The 22947-nt window shown below is 35.8% G+C and overlaps 1 protein-coding gene across 1 annotated transcript in view; it reads left to right on the top strand.

The window, feature by feature from the left end:
- Positions 1 to 22947, top strand: part of LOC149790509 (MAGUK p55 subfamily member 2-like) — a 49797-nt gene that overhangs the window by 18771 nt on the left and 8079 nt on the right. The window contains exons 7-14 of the mRNA XM_089972562.1: positions 5184 to 5332; positions 7998 to 8129; positions 10061 to 10175; positions 11827 to 11886; positions 13255 to 13416; positions 15883 to 16085; positions 18549 to 18668; positions 20372 to 20404. Coding sequence (XP_089828688.1) covers positions 5184 to 5332; positions 7998 to 8129; positions 10061 to 10175; positions 11827 to 11886; positions 13255 to 13416; positions 15883 to 16085; positions 18549 to 18668; positions 20372 to 20404 — 974 coding nt within the window. The remainder of the gene's footprint in view (positions 1 to 5183; positions 5333 to 7997; positions 8130 to 10060; positions 10176 to 11826; positions 11887 to 13254; positions 13417 to 15882; positions 16086 to 18548; positions 18669 to 20371; positions 20405 to 22947) is intronic.

The raw sequence follows: 22947 nt of genomic DNA on the forward strand, positions 1-22947 counted from the left end.
GGCCATTGTGAAAATAAGGCTTGCAGGGCATTAGGGTATGGCCATTGTGAAAATAAGGCTTGCAGGGCATTAGGGTATGGCCATTGTGAAAATAAGGCTTGCATGGCATTAGGATATGGCCATTGTGAGAATAAGGCTTGCAGGGCATTAGGGTATGGCCATTGTGAAAATAAGGCTTGCAGGGCATTAGGATATGGCCATTGTGAAAATAAGGTTTGCATGGCATTAGGATATGGCCATTGTGAGAATAAGGCTTGCAGGGCATTAGGGTATGGTCATTGTGAGAATAAGGCTTGCAGGGCATTAGGGTATGGCCATTGTGAAAATAAGGCTTGCAGAGCATTAGGGTATGGCCATTGTGAAAATAAAGCTTGCAGGGCATTAGGGTATGGCCATTGTGAAAATAAGGCTTGCAGGGCATTAGGGTATGGCCATTGTGAGAATAAGGCTTGCAGGGCATTAGGCTATGGCCATTGTGAAAATAAGGCTTGTTGGGCATTAGGGTATGGCCATTGTGAAAATAAGGCTTGCAGGGCATTAGGGTATGGCCATTGTGAAAATAACACTTGCAGGGCATTAGGGTATGGCCATTGTGAGAATAAGGCTTGCAGGGCATTAGGGTATGGCCATTGTGAAAGTAAGGCTTGCAGGGCATTAGGGTATGGTCATTGTGAGAATAAGGCTTGCAGGGCATTAGGGTATGGCCATTGTGAAAATAAGGCTTGCAGGGCATTAGGGTATGGCCATTTTGAGAATAAGGCTTGCAGGGCATTAGGGTATGGCCATTGTGAAAGTAAGGCTTGCAGGGCATTAGGGTATGGCCCCTGTGAGAATAAGGCTTGCAGGGCATTAGGGTATGGCCATTGTGAGAATAAGGCTTGCAGGGCATTAGGGTATGGCCATTGTGAGAATAAGGCCTGCAGGGCATTAGGGTATGGCCATTGTGAGAATAAGGCTTGCAGGGCATTAGGGTATGGCCATTGTGAAAATAAGGCTTGCAGGGCATTAGGGTATGGCCATTGTGAAAGTAAGGCTTGCAGGGCATTAGGGTATGGTCATTGTGAGAATAAGGCTTGCAGGGCATTAGGGTATGGCCATTGTGAAAATAAGGCTTGCATGGCATTAGGGTATGGCCATTGTGAGAATAAGGCTTGCAGAGCATTAGGGTATGGCCATTGTGAGAATAAGGCTTGCAGGGCATTAGGGTATGGCCATTGTGAGAATAAGGCCTGCAGGGCATTAGGGTATGGCCATTGTGAGAATAAGGCTTGCAGGGCATTAGGGTATGGCCATTGTGAAAATAAGGCTTGCAGGGCATTAGGGTATGGTCATTAAAGGAAATATGTTATATGGGGTTCATTGTTTCTTGTTTGCTTGTTTCATTTTTGTAATATAGCAATGTTAGTAGAAAAGATCTTTTCTTTTGACGTTTTTAAATCTTAAGAATTAGAATACATGGTACTATTTGTAATCTACAGGGCATGAAAGTTACATTGGTCTGGTGTTAAAGGATGGCAAATTTATCATGATACCAGTGCATCTTATAATTTCACTTCTCCATTTGGCTAAAACAAAAAGGCAAGAAATAATTTTAATAAAGAATAATAGTATGAAGGAAAAAATAATAGAAAACTTGCATAACAGTAAGAGATATAATATCTAGCAAGAAATAATGTAATGCAATATATATTTTAATAAGAGAAAATAATAGCCACAAAAAAATTGCAACAGATGTTCAGATAACATCAGTGACTACCAGTGATTAAATATATCCCAGCCGACTAAGTTCTACATGCCTTGGGTAATTGTCACCAATATTACTAGGAATGAGCATATTGGCTGTCACCAGTACGTTTAGGAATGAGCATATCGGCTGTCATCAGTATTTCTATGAATGAGCATATTGGCTGTCATAAGTATTTCTAGGAATGAGCATAATGAGCATATTAGCTATCATCAGTATTTCTAGGAATGAGCATATCCGCCATCACCAGTATTTCTAGGAATGAGCATATCGATCATCACAATATTAGGAATGAGCATATCGGCCATCACCAGTATTTTTAGGAATGAGCATATTGGCCATCACAATTTTAGGAATGAGCATATCGGCCATCAGAATATTACATGGAATGAGCATATCGGCCATCACCAGTATTTTTAGGAATGAGCATATCGGCCGTCACCAGTATTTTTAGGAATGAGCATATCAGCTATCACCAGTATTTTTAGGAATGAGCATATTGGCCGTCACCAGTATTTTTAGGAATGAGCATTTCGGCTGTCATTAGTATTTCTATGACTGAGCATATTGGCTGTCATCAGTATATCTAGGAATGAGCATATTGGCCATCACCAGTATTTCTAGGAATGATCATATTGGCTGTCATCAGTATTTCTAGGAATGAGCATATCGGCCATCACCAGTATATCTAGGAATGAGCATGTTGGCCGTCACCAGTATTTTCAGGAATGATCATATTGGCTGTCATCAGCATTTTTAGGAATGAGCATATCGGCCATCACCGGTATATCTAGGAATGAGCATGTTGGCCGTCACTAATATTTTTAGGAATGAGCATATCGGCTGTCACTAGTATTTTTAGGAATGATCATATTGGCCATGACCAATATTATTAGCATAGATATTTTATTTAAATTGAGCCTTTTTTTCCTGGAAGACATTGGACCAAAAGGTTCTGGAGTTTAAGGGTTTGAAATCATATATTATATAGCCAGGATTCCAGGTGATCATATCAGTTCCGCATACACTTGTCTGACCACCTAACTTGCTCCTGAAAAAATCTAGCAGAGGTAAACATTGACACTTATCAAGATGATCAGATTGGGTGGCAGTTCATTGGAATGTTTATTATGCAGTAATTGACTGACATATTTGGTATTTGGCCAGGTGGTCAGTTTCACAATAGTGATAACTGGGGTTTTCTTTTTGCTCTATTGGTCATAGACCATAAGAACTTATGTTATAGCATTTTGTGTTTGATATGTTTTCCATCCATTAGCAGAAGTTTGTATTGTTAATCTTCCTAAACTACTTGTAGAATTACCATAAAACTTGTTACACCCATTCATCCCAAGGACTAGTTGGCCTGAAATGTAAGAAAGTGCCTCTTGGAAATCCAGTTTTGATACTGTGGATATAATAAATCTTATCTGACTTCCAGCATGGAATGATGGTTGCAATCTAATAAGTCATATCTGACCTTCAGCATGGAATGATGGTTGCAATCTAATACGTCTTATCTGACCTCCAGCATGGCACAATAGTTGCAATCTAGTAAACCTTTTCTGACCTTCATCATGGCATGATAGTTGCAATAAGTCTTATCTGACCTCCAGCATGGCATGATAGTTGCAATCTAATAAGCCTTATCTGACCTCCAGCATGGCACAATAGTTGCGATCTAGTAAACCTTTTCTGACCTTCAGCATGGCATGATAGTTGCAATAAGTCTTATCTGACCTCCAGCATGGCATGATAGTTGCAATCTAATAAACCTTATCTGACCTCCAGCATGGCACAATAGTTGCGATCTAGTAAACCTTTTCTGACCTTCAGCATGGCATGATAGTTGCAATAAGTCTTATCAGACCTCCAGCATGGAACAGTAGTTGCAATCTAATAAGTCTTATCTGACCTCCAGCATGGCACAATAGTTGAAATCTAGTAAAACGTTTCTGGCTCCAGCATGGCACAGTAGTTGCAATCTAATAAGTCTTATCTGACCTCCAGCATGGCACAATAGTTGCAATCTAATAAGTCTTATCTGACCACCAGCATGGCACAATAGCTGCACTCTAGTAAACCTTTTCTGACCTCCGGCATGGCACCATAGTGGCAATCTAATAAATTTGCTTACTACACCTCTTGCATGAAATTCTTTGGTGCACTGACATAGGGTTTTCACTAATATGTAATGTTTAACTGTTTTTTTTAATTCTTAATGAATTTGGTGCAGATCTAACCAGCAGCATATTTACACTTTTATGAAGGAGTTTTGATAACCAGTCCTAATTGACTTTGGAGTTAAAAGTCATTACTTGCATTTTTGTACTTCATTAAACCTATGAACACAGTGACTTGTCCATATACATGTGAGTTTTGACCAGACTTTCTTCTTGTTGTTGTAGGGTTTAACATCATGTTTCAGCACAAGATAGGCTATACATGGTGGCCAGTATAAATGGTGGAGGAAGAACCCAGGTAAACCCCGGAAATAAACACCGACACATGAGAAGCTACTGGCAAGCTTTCTCATATACCCACATTGGCCGAACCTGAGACTTGAACCCACACAGATCACTTGGCCACTCAGGGCCCCGACCAGACCTTATATTTAGGTTATTTAGGTGCAGTCCAATAAATAAGTTGTCTAGCATTGATTTCTAGGTGAGAGGTCTTGAGCTTTTAGCTGTACAGGTTTGTTAGCATGACAATACAAACATGTACAAATGGATTTTTGTCACACCCTGTTATTGGATATTCATTCATTTTGATTCTTCCCTGCCCCAAATATTAATTTTAGATTTAACTAGACTTTGGATGTGTATATATCTCGTAATTGCCACAGAAATGTTCATTGACTTTTATCCTACAACGGTGTTAAAAGCAAAGAGTATTTGAAGAATATCAGATATTATTCATATGTTAAAATTAATTAATGGATTGTAAGAAATCTATGATCTTGGACTCTATTAAATAATTCTTTTTAACCAGTAGAGCATAAGGCACTCTGAGGGGCACTTGTTTGTAAGGAAGTACTATAAATTGTACTGGTGTTGGAGGCTACTTTAATGATTAGTTATGTTAATTGCAAGCTCTGTGATACTATTTACCATTTGTTATTTTGGTTTTCTTCAGTAAATGCAACAATAACAGAATTCAAATGAACAGTTTACATTTTCTGAATGAAAAATGAACAGGAGACAAAACTGAAATTGCAGTGTCATGTTTTTTAAAAGCTGCATAATTTAAATAAAATAGGCTAGCACAGTATGATGTACCTAAAAAAAGAATGTGAATCATGGTATCTTTCCTTCTATGCAATGTTACTTTATTGAAGTGTACAAAATGAGTAATTTGCTTTTGTTTTTGTTTTAAATCAACTCGTTTCTCTTTTCTTTGTCACTGTCTCACTCACAGTTCAGTTTTATCTTCTCAGGTCTGCTTCACGTGGGAGATGTAATCAAGGAAGTGAATGGAATACCAGTATTTACCCCACAGCATTTGATGGATATAATTCGTAATACCGACAAGGGAATCACACTTAAAATCATTCCAGCATACTCCGAAATGAGCAATAAAACACAGGTATCCATCTGTTGTGATTGAATCATTTATTTGCCTATGTCTGAATTTATTTACAGAGCTTTATGCCAGACATATTTTATGCAGGTAGAAATTTTGTAATGCAATAAAAATTACGCAGTCAGTATATTATTAGGCATTTAAGTAAATGAGTGAAATGCCGAGTTTGTTAAATTCTTATCTTGAAATTGGACATTAAACAGTAAATATACTAGACATAGATGTGCTGTTGTATTGTTCTGACCATTGACCTCATATTCTGTTGCTGTGTAGGCTGTCACTAGAAATGTGCCCAAGCCATTGAGTACAGTGTGTTATTAATAAAACATCTGTTACCTGAATGATTCCATTCTAATAGACCTGTCTTTTAAAATTTGACTGTTTGCCCATTTTATACATATTGGTTATTCATAGAAACATTTTAGAACAAAATCTGATCTTTATACAGAGTTCCACACTATTGGGGAATTGGTAAAAAGTCAAAAGAAATGATAATTTCTTTTCTGACCTTGAAAAGTCGTTAAATTTTGAAACTTAATTTTGATGAATGTCGGGAACAACCAGGGAAATTTCTGCCACCATTTGATGCCCGAAACAATTAGGTAATTGAGTTGTAACTGACCTGATTGTGAGTTTAATTTACCAATTTCTGACGAGAATATTTGGATATTGAATTATGAATCATTTGGGTGCTTGCTATAAACATAGTTGTTGAGTCAATCCAAAACGTTCATTGAATTAGATTCATCTAGTAGATGTTTTTCTTTCACAGAAAGCTTTATATCTGTATCTTTTCTTGCATAGAAGGTATGAGAACCAATCTAGCATCACATCAGGCTAGCATGATGGCAGCAAGGAGTAGCTGCTTACCAGGTGGCCCATCAAACTTGAACATTGTTGAATTAAGTCATACCTGCATAAAATCAAATGAAAATTATTTATTTTCTGAAAAATTTTGAGTATTAAAATAATTATGTCCTTAATCTGCTGAAAGATAAATCTATGACATTGATGAAATTTGACCTGGTACTCGTGTACAAAATCTCTTGACCCGCATGTCCTTGACATATAGATCCAGTAGTCACTTGATATCAGTAATAAGCCATTTCAAATGTAGAAATTTTTTTAAATGAAAGTTGCATACTGATTGCAATAAAACTAGGAAAACATAAGAATACTATATTCTCCATATTTAATCAGAGAACAACTACTGGGGTTTTGTTGTATCACGTGACTATCACGTTGACATGTGCTCTCTGCTTGATGAATCTGACTGGCCAGATTGCTGTGACAGCAACTGGTTTCTTGTTGTTGTTCTTGAAATAAATACGTTGAAAATTATATGTTCTTTCTGCTTTTTTCAAAAGGAACCTGACTTTCATTAAATATAAGTGAATTTTGTGTAACAACATTAAGAAGGAGTTTGTTGTTGATATCATGTTACTGGTGGACTTCTAATATCTTAGTTTGAGATTTGTATAGTTGTGTGATTAGTATTGCAATTGGCAAGTACTTTGTCAAGTTTCATCTAAGCTGTAGTTTTGTTTAGATTGTCAGCAGATTAAAGATATAACAATTATAATACTTGACATTTCTGAGAAAATAAATAATTTTCCTATTCATTTCATGTAGGTGTGAGTCGATATGACATCGTTTAAATTTGATAGGCCTGCTGGTAAGCGACTACCATATGGTGGCAGCAAATTCAAAATCTTAGTATGCAACTTCTCTGACCCCAAACCATAACCTGAATGTCTAAATATGAAAAATGGGGTGGGATTAGAAACCCATATTAGGACATCTGTTACATGTAGACAGAAAACATTTATATTTGTGTATAAAGGACATCTGATTTATGAAGACAGAAAACCTTCATATTTGTGTGTAAAGGTCATCTGATTTATGAAGACAGAAAACATTCATTTGTGTGTAAATGACATCTGATATATGAAGACAGAAAACATTCATATTTGTGTGTAAAGGACATCTGATTTATGAAGACAGAAAACATTCATATTTGTATGTAAACGACATCTGATATATGAAGACAGAAAACATTCATATTTGTGTGTAAAGGACATCTGATATATGAAGACAGAAAACATTCATATTTGTGTGTAAATGACATCTGATATATGAAGACAGAAAACATTCATATTTGTGTGTAAAGGACATCTGATATATGAAGACAGAAAACATTCATATTTGTGTGTAAAGGACATCAGATTTATGAAGACAGAAAACATTCATATTTGTGTGTAAATGACATCTGATACATGAAGACAGAAAACATTCATATTTGTGTGTAAAGGACATCTGATTTATGAAGACAGAAAACATTCATATTTGTGTAGAATGCATCTGTTATATGTAGGCCTGTATGATAGACTATATCAGAATATCTGTTTCATACAAGACAAATTTAAAATTGTGGAAATTGTTTTGGAGATAAATTAACCATAAAAATATCTTTTTATAAGAAATCCTGAACATAGATGACACCTGGGTTTAAAATGTACAAAATCACCCAATTCCTTAACATTCTTGAAACAAATTTTCATAGTGTTTGTTATTCAATAACCAAATTAAGTATTTATTATCTGTAAGCAAATACATAATAGACTGTTTCATGGTTCTATTTCTAGTTTATAAATGTTTCTGATTTCAGATGTATATGAAGGCACACTTTAGCTATGATCCCATGAAAGACCGACTCATTCCCTGCAAGGAGGCTGGCTTACCATTCCAAGATGGGGATGTTCTGCAGATTTTGAGTGGAGATGACTCTAATTGGTGGCAGGTATGTTTGTTAAAGTATCACTGGCTTGTCAAAGAGAATTAAGCTTTTTGAGAAAATAGCATGATTAATTTTAATTTGACAATAGGAGAAATTCTTGGCATTAAGACAAATGAAAGTGGGGCAGTGAAAGGTTTACAAAAGTGTTGAAAAATAGTGTGTTATAAAAAAGTTTTTTAAAATATTAATCTTGAAATGCTCTATGTTTGGAGTGCAGGAAATAAAGTTTTTGTGTGAATATATACAAACATTTATTGTTATCTAGAACCCAAATCATCTCTGAATTAGTTTTGTGATGAATGCCTTAAAATGTAGGTTATATAAATTAATTTCTTTCAGCGTATATCTTTTTATGTACTGTTTGCAAAACAATTCCAGCTTATTGATTGAAGGTGTCCATATCAGAGTAGAAACATTAGTCTGTCCTTCGATCTCCAAATGTCGGCATATGAGTAGGGATTGTGTCTAGGTCATTTTTGGAAGATATTATTGCTTGTTGGTTGCAGAGACAGCTGACTTGCTATGTATATGATTGCTATCTGAAATAGATCTATTATCCTCTTTTTTTTTTATTGTCTTCATTATTATATATCCAAACAGGTCCTTTCGGATTATGTTAATGGCACATGTTCAGAAATGTACCCAACTGCAAGCAGCTGGGATGCAGCTGTGAATACATCTAGAATGCATTTTATACATAATTTACTTTGTGAAATCTGGCACAGAATCCTCAGCAGTGTGAGCCAGATATGGCATAAAATATTCATAGTTGGAGCAAAATTTAATTCCTTGTGCATTGTTCATAATTATTGAGATAAAATAGCATTTACCACAGGTGAAAAAAATAACAATACATTGCTTAGATTCGTTAGTATCTTTCAGAGCTCTGTTGTATTTTGAGGTTTGGTCTTGGTTACATGCTATGCTATGTCATCATACTTAGATTAATGATCAACTCAAGTAGAGGGTATCAGTATTGTGACTTGATGAAATACTTTCTCAATGAGTGAGCAGTAATTTGCAGTTTCTAAAACCCAGGTGGTGTTTTTAACTCTACTGGTCATAGACCAGAAGAGCTTACTAGATAGTCTGTGTCATCTGTCCATCTGTTAGAACCAGTTTGTTATTGTTTCTCCTCTCAAACTACTTGGAGGATTGCCATGAAACTTTACACACACACACATTTCATCTCAGGGTCTGGATGGTCCTAAATGAAAATAGTGCAGCTCTGTTATCCAATATTCATTCTTTCATTCACTGAAAATCTTGTTATCACCACTCCTGGAATGTATGGTCAAACAACAGGACTCTTTCAAAAAAGGACCTTTTATGATATTTAGTTGGTCCTAAATGAAAATGGTTGCAATGTGCTGTCCAATTTTGTCCTGAATGGAAGCCATGTTGACGTGGGGTTTTCACCAAAAGACTTCTGACAATGTATCATCCATATAGATGTGTAAAATGCCTGTTACAGTGGCCATCTTGGAAAATCTAGTTATTCTTCTGATTGGCTGTTTGTATCAGCATGGGATTTGCACTGATGTGTATTTGGTGCTACAGGAAAATGATGCCAATCTGATGTCCATCTTGAAAAATCTTATCCCTGCTCCTCCAAAAATAAAATGCTATATTGATGTGTTTTTTTAAAAACCATAATGGCCATCTTGAAAATCTAGTTGTTGCCACTTCTCCTAGATGGTCAGTCATATATCACCACAGTGCTTTCATCAGAAGACTTATTATGATGTCTTTGTTCTAAATGGAAAAGGTGCAAATATTTGGCATTATAGAGTTACTTCCCTTTCTTTATTCAGTACATATCCAGCTATGTTTGTTTATAACAATAATAATGCTATTGTTTGTTCAAATAGGCATAACAGGAAACATTTATGGATATGGAATATAAATATTGTATGTATAATTTTCATTTGAAGGCCAAAATAGCCACAGATGAGTTAAATCGTGTTGGTTTGATACCCTCACAAAAACTTGAAGAAAACAGAAAAGCCTTTGTCAGAGCAGATATGGACTATTCCACAAGCAGTTTCTGTAAGTCTGATTCAGTTTGTTGCATTTTTTTTTCTTTTTGTCATCATTATTTGATTGGTCTTTGCCTACCATATATATATATATATATATATATATATATATATATATATATATATATATATATATATATATATATATATATATATATATATGTGTGTGTGTGTGAATTAATGAGATCTGTCTGCCTTGTTCAAGCCTTGGATTTGGCTAATGTGGGTATGTGAGAAAGCTTGTCAGTAGTTTCCCATTGGTAAGTGGTTCTTACCAGGGGCTTTCCTGGGTTCTTCTGCCCCACTGCTACCTGCTGCCAAGTATAGCCTATCTCGCACTGAGAAATGGTGTTAAAGTCAAACAAGAACAATTAATGAGATATTCTGTCACTGTATGTATTAGCTCTCACTTACCTTTGTTTTTTGTGTTTTTGGTTTGCATATACTTTAAGAATGTTTTATTCCTTTCTTTTATTCTTCGTTTAATTCATTCATAGTTTAGAGTAACTATGATTCTTTTCCTGGAAATTCTTTAAGCCATATTATTCCAAAGTTTTAGTTGAATATAGTCCTACAGATGTTGAAGATGTATGACTTCTAAATAAACGTGGATGCTGCAGCTGTTGCCAGTGAAAGTAGTGATATCTGTCTCGTCATTTATAGGGAAGACATAAAGTACCTGCCAGTTCTTACAGTTTTACCTTAATTCTTACAGAAGTGACTCAGAAAGAACAACAGGACACATTATGGAAATGCAATTGTTTGCAGTAAAATTCGGTTACTGACTTCTCCCTGTTTTATTTTGATCTGGGTTTCGTATTAGATTCAGTGGAGTTGGTCAGGCAACCAGACTAACATCAAAGGAGTACCTCAGATGCCTTAAGCTTTTATAATGCAAAACATCTGCATGATCAAGATGATTGCTTATTAGAATTTTTTGTTTAAAATAATTTAAAAATGATGTCCAACAAGTGATAAATTTTCAGGATGCAAAAGACAGTAAGCCTTTTCAAAAGTTTTTATAGTTGTTGCAGAAGAATAAAAAGGAATATTCAGGTTCTTGAGGTAAAATAGCAGGAAAGGCAACAATTTCATTTATGAGACACATGTTTATTAGAGTATCCTTCATGGCGGGAAAGATTATTGCCATGTTATGTCCATAATTTTGTACTTTGATCTCTCCATTGCAGACTAAGTAGGCAGGTGCCCTTCCTTGAGTGTATTGGAACAATTAGTTGAGAAAAATTGGATGTGGGGGAACTGGAGGAAAGTGAACTTGGTAATTTTAGTTCCAGTTACCTTAGCCAATTACATATGGACCAGCAAATCTTGGAAAGGCAAGACTTCCTAGGATGTTTCACAAAATCTAGATTCAAAACTCTTATGGAGTGGAAATCAAAACAAGAGCTCCAAGTGGGCCTGTAGTGATTCGTTTGACTGACATCTGCCAAATGACCAATAAATCTGTGCCAGAAGGATGCTTTCTGAAGAAATTTAGTCCTGTCCTTTTGATTGCATTTTGTATTTAAATCAATTGATGCAAGGTTTCTGTTTATTTTCCATCTTTATCTATAACTGATGGAATGTTAAAATAATTTGTCCAGTACTGGAAGGTTTGCGTAATTTGAGCTTTAGAGTTTTTAATTCCATTTTTATTTCAGTATGTGGTTTGAAGAGGAAAAAGAAAAAGAAGATCAAGTACAATACTAAGAATAACAAAGGTAAATTTTAACCTTTAATTACATAATTGCTTCTTTTCATGTACAAAGGACATTCTTTTATTTTGATGTCCCCTTTATTCTGTCTTGTGTGTGTCTGTGTGTATGCTTGTTTGTGTGCACATGTGCTAGCTATGCCTAAGTTTTTCATGATGGTCCTGATCATTTCAGATGAGTTACCGTTCAACAAAGTCAGCTAGACCATCTTTAACACCTTTATCCTAGACTTGTGTTTCCAGGCACCTGTGATTTTTTACCAACAGGGAATGCTAAAAAAGACATCACATATATACTGGCTTATAAGTGGAGTCCATAAGACACTGCTTAGACCTAGAACAAAGTAGTACACATATTCATTTATATTTGTGGGCATAACATTTCATAGTTTTGTGAAAAATGTCTTCAGTACTTTTATTTGTGGATTGGGGTCCTGTTGTTTCAAAGATTATTTACTGTGCTTACTGCTCTGGTGGCCTAAGTGGTTTGAGCAACTGTCTCGAATGTAGGAGGTCTTAGGTTCAAACCTGAGCTGAGTCATACCAAAGAGTTATAAAAAATGGTACTTGCAGCTATGTTATTTGTGGACATAACATTTCATAGTTTTGTGAAAAATTTCATCAATACTTATATTTGTGGATTGGGGGTCCTGTTGTTTCAAAGATTATTTATTGGGTTTACTGCTATCGTGGCATATGTGGTTTGAGCATCTGCCTTGAATGTGGGAGGTCGCAGGTTTGAACCTGAGCTGAGTCATACCAAAGACGTATAAAAAAATGGTACTTGCAGCTACCTTGCTTGGTGCTCAGCATTAAAAGGTTACTGTTGGGATGGGTTGGCCTGAAGTCAGGATAATGTGACTGGGTGGGACATGATGCTACATGTCTGCTGCATGATGCTCAGGTACTAGACATCACTATAAATTGTAGACATTATAGTTATATGGCTAGAAATACTTACAGCTACATTAAAAACTATATAAAAAAACACATTTACTGGGCCCAGTTGCTAGCTACCATCCAAGTAGAGGTGGGATGAGGGCTGGCCCAGAGGATGACCAAAATATCTATTAAACAACTTTTTTATAGGGAGGGAGCCCCAGATTAGTTTTTGCAGGGGAGTCCAGAATTTCTTGCTGCACCACATATTGCGTGGATTAATTTATTGTTGCTATGCATTTTATTGAGTTAATTTATTGTTTATAGCAACCATGAAGTAATTTATTGTTTATAGCAACCATGAAGTTGATGAAACGGATGCTCCATGAACAGCAGTTATTCACAGTATATTCTCTTACAGAGTCCAGTAATGCTGGAGAAAGTTGTTTTCTTAGTAAATAAATTTCAAAACCCAGTGTTTCAATTTATTTCCTAGATTTTGACAAATGTGAGCTCATGATTTATGAGGAGGTAGCCAAAATGCCGCCATTTCAAAGGAAGACTCTTGTACTGGTTGGAGCCAATGGTGTAGGTAGACGATCTCTGAAGGAAAGGCTTATTAAATCTGATCCACGTACATTTGCTTCAGCGTTGCCACGTGAGTTATTTAATATCTAGTCAAGCCTTTCAGAAGCAGTTAATAGAAGAGTATAAAACAAAGCAAGACCAAAATTACTGTGTACAAGCACTCTCTAGCATTTCATCAATAAAAGTTCAAGACCAAATCTTAAAAGTTGTTTTGTTGTTGTCATACTAACATTAAACGGACTCGATATAACTAAGATCATAACAGGATTAGAAACTAAAAGTTATGGAAACAGGAATTAATCCAGTGAGAGCTGTGTTTGTCACTTATGCTAATGTGGTGGCCAAGTGGGATATTGTGAAAGATATTCATTTAAAATCCATACTTTTGGAAAATTTCATATTACGAATGATAAATGCTGTTTGTTAGGTTTTTTCTAGTTTATGTTGTTGTATCAGTGACATGTACACCTTTTGCAACACTGCAAATCATCATAAGATGTTTGGAAGAGTAATTATTTTCTGTTTTAATTTTATGTAATTTTTCAAGTCTACTAAATATTTTTCTCATTTGTTGAGCTGGTATGTTTTATGTTCACTGATCCTCTCTGATAATAATCTTACCCAGGTTTTGGCATCCCACTCAAAGTTTCCTTGTTAGTAATATAGGTAGTATATTGTCAGCTTTGGTGTCAACACGTCCTATTTATCAACAAACTCTTCAATGTGAGCACATTGTTTTTAAAAGGGTGTCAGCTATAGTGTAAGCATAATCAGCTGATGTTAGTTATGGTGTTTAGACTACAGCCAAAAGAACAATTAACATACACATAGCAAATTCATTTTCTGTAATTTGTTTGGTGGGAGGCTGTGCTTTTCTTTTGAGCAATTTTCTTTTATTTTATATTTATATTATTTTCAAGTAATATGATGGATACAGTGTGTATATTATCTTCAAGTAACATGATAGATATAGTGTGGTATATTATTTTCAAGTAATATGATGGATATAGTGTGGTATATTATTTTCAAGTAAGATGATGGATATAGTGTGGTATATCATGGATATATTGTGTTTATGATGGATATAGTGTGGTATATGCTTTACAAGTACTATGATGGATATAGTGTAGTATATGGTGGATATAGTGTGGTCTATGATGGATATAGTGTGGTATATAATGGATATAGTGTGGTATATTTTTTCGAGTAATATGATGGATATAGTGTGGTATATTTTTTTTTGAGTAATATGATGGATATAGTGTGGTATATTTTTTTGAGTAATGTGATGGATGTGGTGTGGTATATGCTTTCCAAGTAATATGATGGATATAGTGTGGTATATTATTATCAAGTAATATGATGGATATAGTATGGTATATGATTTTCAAGTAATATGATGGATATAGTATGGTATATGATGGATATAGTGTGGTATATTATTATCAAGTAATATGATGGATATAGTATGGTATATGATTTTCAAGTAATATGATGGATATAGTATGGTATATGATGGATATAGTGTGGTTAATGATGGATATAGTGTGGTATATGATTTTCAAGAAATGATGTTTTGGTATTTTGTATCAGAGCATGATATTTTTCCAGCTATTGACAGATGGAATTTTTCTTTAAAATAATGTCAGGACACTACCACAGTATATCAGATGTTGGTCCCTAATATAATTGTTTTATTCCATATTTTTCAACAAAGTGCTCATTGGACCAAAATATTATTCTGGGATTATAGTGAATTTATTCCAAAGACATCCGGACAATGCTGTGATGATACATGATTACTGTTGGTTCATCAGCTTATTTGAGGACCTTGAATTTGTTTGGATTATTTTGGATTTAGTTCCTGTTAGATTTTCATTTTAAATTTATTGGATTAAATTATTTAAGTTTTACAGAACTTGCTGGTTTTGTTTCTGATGCTCAAAGGCTAAAAATGGGTGGATTGTTTGGTCTTTAATAGCATTTTCAGTGCTTTATTTGAAAGTCATGCCAAGGAAATGGGAGCTATTTAACACTTCTATTACATGCAGGTAGTTGGCATGGCCGCTTTCAGCAGACAATGGGGGCCCAGAGTGGCTGATTGGTCTAAAGTGCTCAGCATTACGGATCACTGCCATCTCACCTGTCTGTGTGGATTCAAGTGAGAAAGATTGCCAAGAGCTTATCATCAGTGGTTGGTTATTTCTAGGGTTTTCCTGGGTTCTTCCTCCACCCTTTATACTGGCCGTGATGTATTACCTATCTTGAGCTGAAAATGGTGTTAAAACCCTACAACAACAACAAGCAGATAACAGATCCATCTAATTTGATTGATGTTCTGTCTAGGCTGCTGTGGTTTGACTGGTAATTTGACAGGGGTTGAAAGAATGAATATGATGTTTTAAATTAGTTGTTAAACCATGGAAAGAGACATGCTTTTGCCTTTCAAGTTTGAATGTGACTATACTGTGAACTTTTGTGTTCATATTTTTAAATGATATTGTAATGTATTAATTTTCAATATTTCTCAAAATAGACACATCAAGGCCACCCAGGGAAGGAGAAGAGAATGGTAAATCATACTACTTCGTTGATCGCGAGACGATTGAATTGGGAATTAAAAGTGATGAATTCCTGGAATATGGAGAATTTAATGGCAACTTGTATGGAACCAAAATCGAGAGCATTCAGAATATAATCCGCTCTGGAAAAATGTGTGTGCTGGATGTCAATGCAACAGTAAGTAATTAACCTGTACTGAAAACATGTTCATTAGTACTTCTATCCATCCCTCTAAAGTCTACATTTAGGGATTGTCTATAGTACAGGTTAATTTTCATTATTTTACTATATATATATATATATATGTATAATCAATTAACTGAATGAAATTGGATTTATGGGGTTTGACACTATTAGTCTGCAGAAACATGGCAGTCAGTATATTTGGTAAACGGAAGAACCCGAGAAGACCCCAGGAAGAACAACCAACCCACAGGTAGCTACTGGCAAGGTTTTTTACGTATATTGGATGAGCTGTGTATCAATCCCATGTGGACGGAGGTGTAAAGGCCAGTATATTAGACGGATGTAGATCAATTCTTTAACTTTCTGCTCAAACCAGACATGTTCTTGACCTAAGATTTTTGACTGAGTTCCCAGTTACAGTATGGCCAGGGCAGACATTGTGGACTTGATGTGATACTTGAGAAATAAAGAATCGATCTACATTCATGCACACAAACTGACACTGAACAGGGAAGGAGGAGGCCGTTAACCTGCTGCATATCTGCGATTCTGTTAACGTTGTGCGCCATTCCATCAGGTGATGTTAACAGTCAGTAGAGATTAAATTAGTCCTTAGAGTGAAGATGAAAGCTTCAGGTTAATTTTCTCTATAATATTTGTCAAATGTGAATAATAATAACCAGTCAAGTTTTCACTAAAGTGACCATCTTAGCCTTTTTCTAAGTTATATAAACTTTCATAGTTGCGATTCTAATCACTCAGACCCAAAACAATACTGAAGGATATCTGTGGCCTCCATTTTTGAGAGTGGAGAATCTGATCCAGTTACTTAAAGTAGCAGATTACGACGGGATCTTAAATAGCAATCATGTGATTTCTCATAATGGTCATTGACCTCAATGACTGTATTATCTAATCGGGGGGTTTCCCCCAAAGTTGGTGCTTTGAGATCCGGCTCAGAACGTCTGGTGTTTACAGTAGGCTTCCAAGCATGCTTCCATGCAGATGGTGTACAGGCCTCCACGAGCACTTCCATGAGAATGGGGTAGAGGTGTCTAAAGATCGGGGTTTTTTTTTAATAGGTATGGAATAGCTTCTCAAGCCGACATTAATAGAAAAAGGGAGACAGGTCGTTTTCTTTTCAGACTGGTGGCTGTGATGGCTGTTTCATTGTAGAAACTTTTGTTTACATTTTGGTTAAGAAGAAGAAGAAAACCTGCGTATATACTTTATTTTGTTGGGTGCCAGCTCATGGATTTTGCGGTTGCCACCTATATTTTATAGATTAAACAGTAATCCTAGTTTGGAAACAATATGATACTTTCTACTCCTCGTTTGATTGTGAAAATCCAACTAAAATTGCCAATTTCATGGAAAATGTTTATAATCTGGGGGTTTAATCATGCATAGAGTAAGGATTGAGTACACATTTGCAAGAATCATATGCACTTTATTTCCGAGAAATATAGAAATTACCCTTTTTGGCTAGTGTTACTTCTGCTGGATGCCATTTCAGTTGGTTGAAGAGAGATAAGTTGGTTTATTTACCAACTAAGTATCCATAACTAATTGACCAAGACTAATCACTTTATGCTGAATGTGGTTAGATATATTCATTATGTTAGTGAAGTTCCACCTCTAGTTAAAACCAATTTTGGCATTTCTCAGATACCATTGCTTTTCAAAAGAACTGACATGATGGTCAACAGAGTTTGACAAATGCATCTGCCAGATTGTGCATTGAAATACCTGACAGGCAGATAGGCATCAGAGTAAATATCGTACAAGATAAAACAGTTTGTCAGTTTCATTATGGGGTGCCAGCTATGTCGGGTATTCTTGATAATATGACCTCTTGTTTTCCTCTGGACTCTGTTGAAACAGGGCGCCACTACACTGATTGTTTTAGGAAAAAGACATGGCTCCTTCAGGGTCAGTGTCCTGTATTGTCAGACTGTCATAATATAATATGCCAGGAATTGTACTCTTGTTTTATTTCTGATTTTATGTGACATAAAAGTTGAGACATTCATTGCTGTTTCAGAACTTATGTATCAACATTATTTGTATGTTATGGGCTGTATAGTGGTAATGCAGCCTGGTTATATTTTTTTATAGTGGAAATGCAACCTGGTTACATTTTCTTATAGTGGAAATGCAGCCTAGTTACATTTTTTGTACTGGCTTATGTAAGAAAAGCAAGCAACTTAAATACATGAGCTGAAGAAAGGGAATATAGACTTTCATTTTCATATTTTAATACTGACTAAACAAAGGTATGCATTATGTCTCTTGTTTTGCTTTAATTTTTAATTTTTTTTGCCCTATTGAGGAGCCCCATCTATTACCAGATTGGCCCCATTTTCAGCATTAAGGGACAAGGCTCTAAATTTACTAAATCCTAGATGCATTTCTGGATTGTTGATGGACAAATTATTTTTTTCATGTTTTCAGTCCCTGAAGCGCCTGAAGAATGCTGAGTTCATGCCATACATTATCTTCATTGCCGCTCCAAGTGCAGAAGCATTACGGGTTATGTGGGAAGATGGAAGGAGAAAGGGAAAGGGCAGAGGGGTAAGTTGATGTTTCAGAGATATTAACAATTCTGGATTTAAGACATATTAAAATATGAAGCTCAGACATGATGTCACTGGATTCATTGAAGGACCGGTCATGGTGACCTATTGTCTCCTACGGTAACCCCAGTCCTGGCATTGGCATGATGGAAAGTGTTGCCCATTTCCATCATGACTGGACTTTGCTATCAGAGGTGGATCAAAAATATAATCAACACTGACTCCAACAAAGCCTCGTTAATGCTAGAGTGGAGCGGTCAGTATAATGCTTGTCCCAGCATCATGACACTTGGTCGGGCATCAGCGACCTGATTGCATCTATCCAGCATAGTATTATGATGGACCATTTTCTGGTTATAGACCCATATCAGCCTGGTGCCATTATAGATCCATGATGGTCCATTGCTATTACAGGTCAGGTTGGCCCAATCTGTTGTCATTTTATGGAGCTGTATTCGTGTATTGTCATAAAAAATCCTTGTTCGTTACCATTCCAGAGCCAGGTTGTCATGATGCTACATGTCGGTGGCATGATGCCCCAGTGCTAGACATCACTGAAAACTGCCACACTGCAGATGTCATAGTGATATGAATGAAATACTGTTAAAGCTACATTAAAAATCCAAATGACACACAAATTCACAGTCAAATAGGGGCCCCGAGTGGTCTAAAGTGCTCTCCGTTACAGATCACTGCCATCTCACCTCGGTCTGCGTGGGCTCGAGTCTCGGATTCAGCCAATGTGGGTATGTGAGAAAGCTTGCCAGTAAGTTCTTTCTGGGGTTTTCCCGGGTTCTTCCTCCACCATTAATACTGGCTGCCATGTATAGCCGCCTATCGTGTGCTGAAAAATGGCATTAAACTCAACAACAACAACAGTCAAATAGTTAATAGATATCTAACTCTACCTGCAACACTATCACTAGAGATGACTTCCATTTCTGCTGCAATAACACAACTATGTTTCCCACCATCCATCAAATAGATTGCTTTAATCCAATCCTTGCATTTGAAGTCAATATTCTGATGCCTTTGAGTTTGACTGACAGTGTGACTGGCTTAGGATAAGTACTTTTGAGATAACGAAACTTTTAAACATCAATTAAAACTTTTATCCAAACAATGTCTTTATCATTAAACAAAAGAAGTGTATAATTTGCATTACTTGTACAATCCAGTGATTGCATTAGGTAGGGTGAAACCATTTTTGAGTTAAAATACAACTGGCTACCCCTGTGGAGAGCAGGCTACTGTTAAATTCAGAGAAATTTAGAATGGCCATTGTGATCAGGTGACAGGTTGGACTATATCTATGTATCTTTGCATGTGTGTTTGTGTATATATATATATATATATATATATATATATATATATATATATATATATATATATATATATATATATGTCTGTGTGATTGTACATATGAATCATTGTAAGTATATATGAATATATAGAGGTATCTATGTACATATGCTTTTATGTTTGTATGAATAATGAGGCCAGACTAGGTTGGGTGCCCTGGTGAGTCCATGTCAAATGCACATAGCTCCCATTGCCTCAACCAGATATTGCCACTGATGTGTTAAACGTGTCATTATAAACCACCATATATCCATGCATGTATTTATCTGTCTCTCTCTTTCACTTAATCTTACAGTAAATAGAAGACATTTTTCACAATATAGCATATATTATTTTCAGATTGCTGGACCTGGCACTATGGAGTTAAAAACCGTGAGTGCATTCAATTTTAAATGTTTTTTTTTAGCAAGGACATATATTGACATTATGATGTATTTCTTGCCTCATCAGTCTTAGTGTCTGTATTTTCTTTTGGATCAAATATTTTTCAGTTTTCATTATGTTTAGAGCTATTTAGCATTTTACAATATAAATCTGATTTATATGCTTCACTGAAGCCATTATTTGAGAAACCCAGAACATAGTTGGTGCCATGGTTTGCTGTAAGTTGGGTTAATGCTACTGTATCAAACATTGGTACCATGGTATGCTGTGAGTTGGGTTAATGTTGCTGTATCAGACATTGGTACCATGATTTGCTGTGAGTTAGTTATTGTTACTGTATCAGACATTGGTATCATGGTATGCTGTGAACTGGTTTAATGTTAAAGTATCAGACATTGGTACCATGGTATGCTTTGAGTTGGGTTATTGTTGCTGTATCATACATTGGTACCATGGTATGCTGTGAACTGGCTTAATGTTAAAGTATCAGACATTGGTACCATGGTATGCTGTGAACTGGGTTATTGTTGCTGTATCAGACATTGTACCATGGTATGCTATGAACTGGGTTATTGTTGCTGTATCAGACGTTGATACCATGGTATGCTGTGAACTGGGTTATTGTTAATGTATCAAGGATTTGTTCAATGACATGCTGCGAATGGGGTTAATGTTACTGTATCAGACTTTGGTACCATGATATTTCTTGATGTTACTACTGGTATATATGTATATATATATATCTATATATCTATATATATATCAAAAGTTTAATAATGGGACAATATTATTAGATGTCAGATGTTTGTACTGTGATATGCTTGGAGTTAGGATAGTGAAACTATATATTGAAGATAACATACATGCCATAATGTGCTATGTGTTGATGTCTCTCCTGTGTAAACAGACAGCTACATCTTAGTAACACTGTTCTCAGGGGAGAATCTGCATTCTGTATAATGTTGGTTTCATCCAGCAAGCATGTAGATGATAAATGTACCACTTTACTGATGGTAACAACTGCATCTCTGTAGATTTGTCATTAATGATTTTGAAAGTCATAAAACATGATAACTGCATCAGTTGCTGTATTGAAGTGAAACTTTTGTACAACATTACTGTATACGTGAAGCTGTCGGGTCATGCTAGCGGTGACATAGTTCAGAACAAGATTTTTTGAAACTGGTATTACTTTTATATCATTTTATCTAATATTACTGTATGCCAAACATTTCTTAAGTATCGGTTTTGTAGGATTTCCAGGGTCATTGCTTTCTAGGTGTTTCCAAGAATGTTGCTTTCTAGGATTTCCAGGGTGTCTTTTTTTAAAAAGATTTAAAGATCTGTACCAACACTTACAAAATTCAGCTATATTGGCTTGATTAAAGTTAGATATCTTTTTGTGAACCTCTAAGGTCCTAATATTTTGAAAAGTGTATTCAAAGTCTTAGGGGGCCCCAAGTGGCCAAGTGGTCTAAAGCACTCTCCATTACAGATCACTACCATCTCACCTCTATCTGCGTGGGTTCGAGTCTAGGATTCGTCCAATGTGGGTATGTGAGAAAGCTTGCCAGTAGCTTCTCATGGGTCGGTGGTTCTTCCCGCAGTTTTCCCGGGTTCTTCCTCCACCATTAATACTGGCCGCCATGCATAGCCTATCGTGTGCTGAAAAATGGCGTTAAACCCTACAACAACAACCAAAGTCTCAGATGCTCAATTGCAACAATTAGTGCATGAATTTGTTGTTTGTGTTCCATTTACTGTACATTCACTGCAATATCTAGATTTGGAAATATATTCATTACAGGAGTTAAATCAGGGCAAGCTAAATGGAAAAATAAACTTGCCATTGGAAGAGTTGAGCTTGCCCTAGAAAATGACAGTGTCATATCACAACTAAAAAAAACAAACATAAGATGAAATAAAATATGGTATGTTTTAATGACATTGCATTATATTTTTAAATTTACATAAATTTGTTTTCTTTTTTATTTCTTTGCACCATAAAACCATAGGTTAATAATTAAAGTTGTAAAAAAGGATGCAGGTACATAGTGCATGTAGTTGTGTAAATGATAAAATGGAGGGTTGTAGTGCAGATAAAGCTACAAGAGCAAAGTCATATAATCAAGAGCAGAATTGCATTAACTTAATTTTAATCCTGTTTTAATGTATCACAGTATTTTTCTTTGTAAGCATGCCAGCTTCAAGTTCAGTTGACCATGCTGATTTAAATATCCTTCCAGTTTGAAAAGCAAAGCAATACTGAGTCCCTTGTTGAAATATCCCAATGTCTGTGAAGTCACATTTTTTCTTTCTTCTGGGAGTGTTGTGTCCATTCATTTGTCTGCTTCTGCTTCCACTTGTAATTCATTTTTCAGTGGCGCTTTCTGTATCCAGGTCTGTAATAGAAGGAATATGAATTGTTTTGTTTACAGTAAGCAAGTTTCCTGGTTAAGATGGTTTTAATAGTAGATTTGTTTTGATCCCAGTGTCAAATGCCTAGGAGTACCTGAGTGGCTTGTATTTGA

Source organism: Sinohyriopsis cumingii, chromosome 10 (genome assembly GCF_028554795.1).
Source record: "Sinohyriopsis cumingii isolate HCF-2022 chromosome 10, ASM2855479v2, whole genome shotgun sequence".
Lineage (NCBI taxonomy): Eukaryota > Metazoa > Mollusca > Bivalvia > Unionida > Unionidae > Sinohyriopsis > Sinohyriopsis cumingii.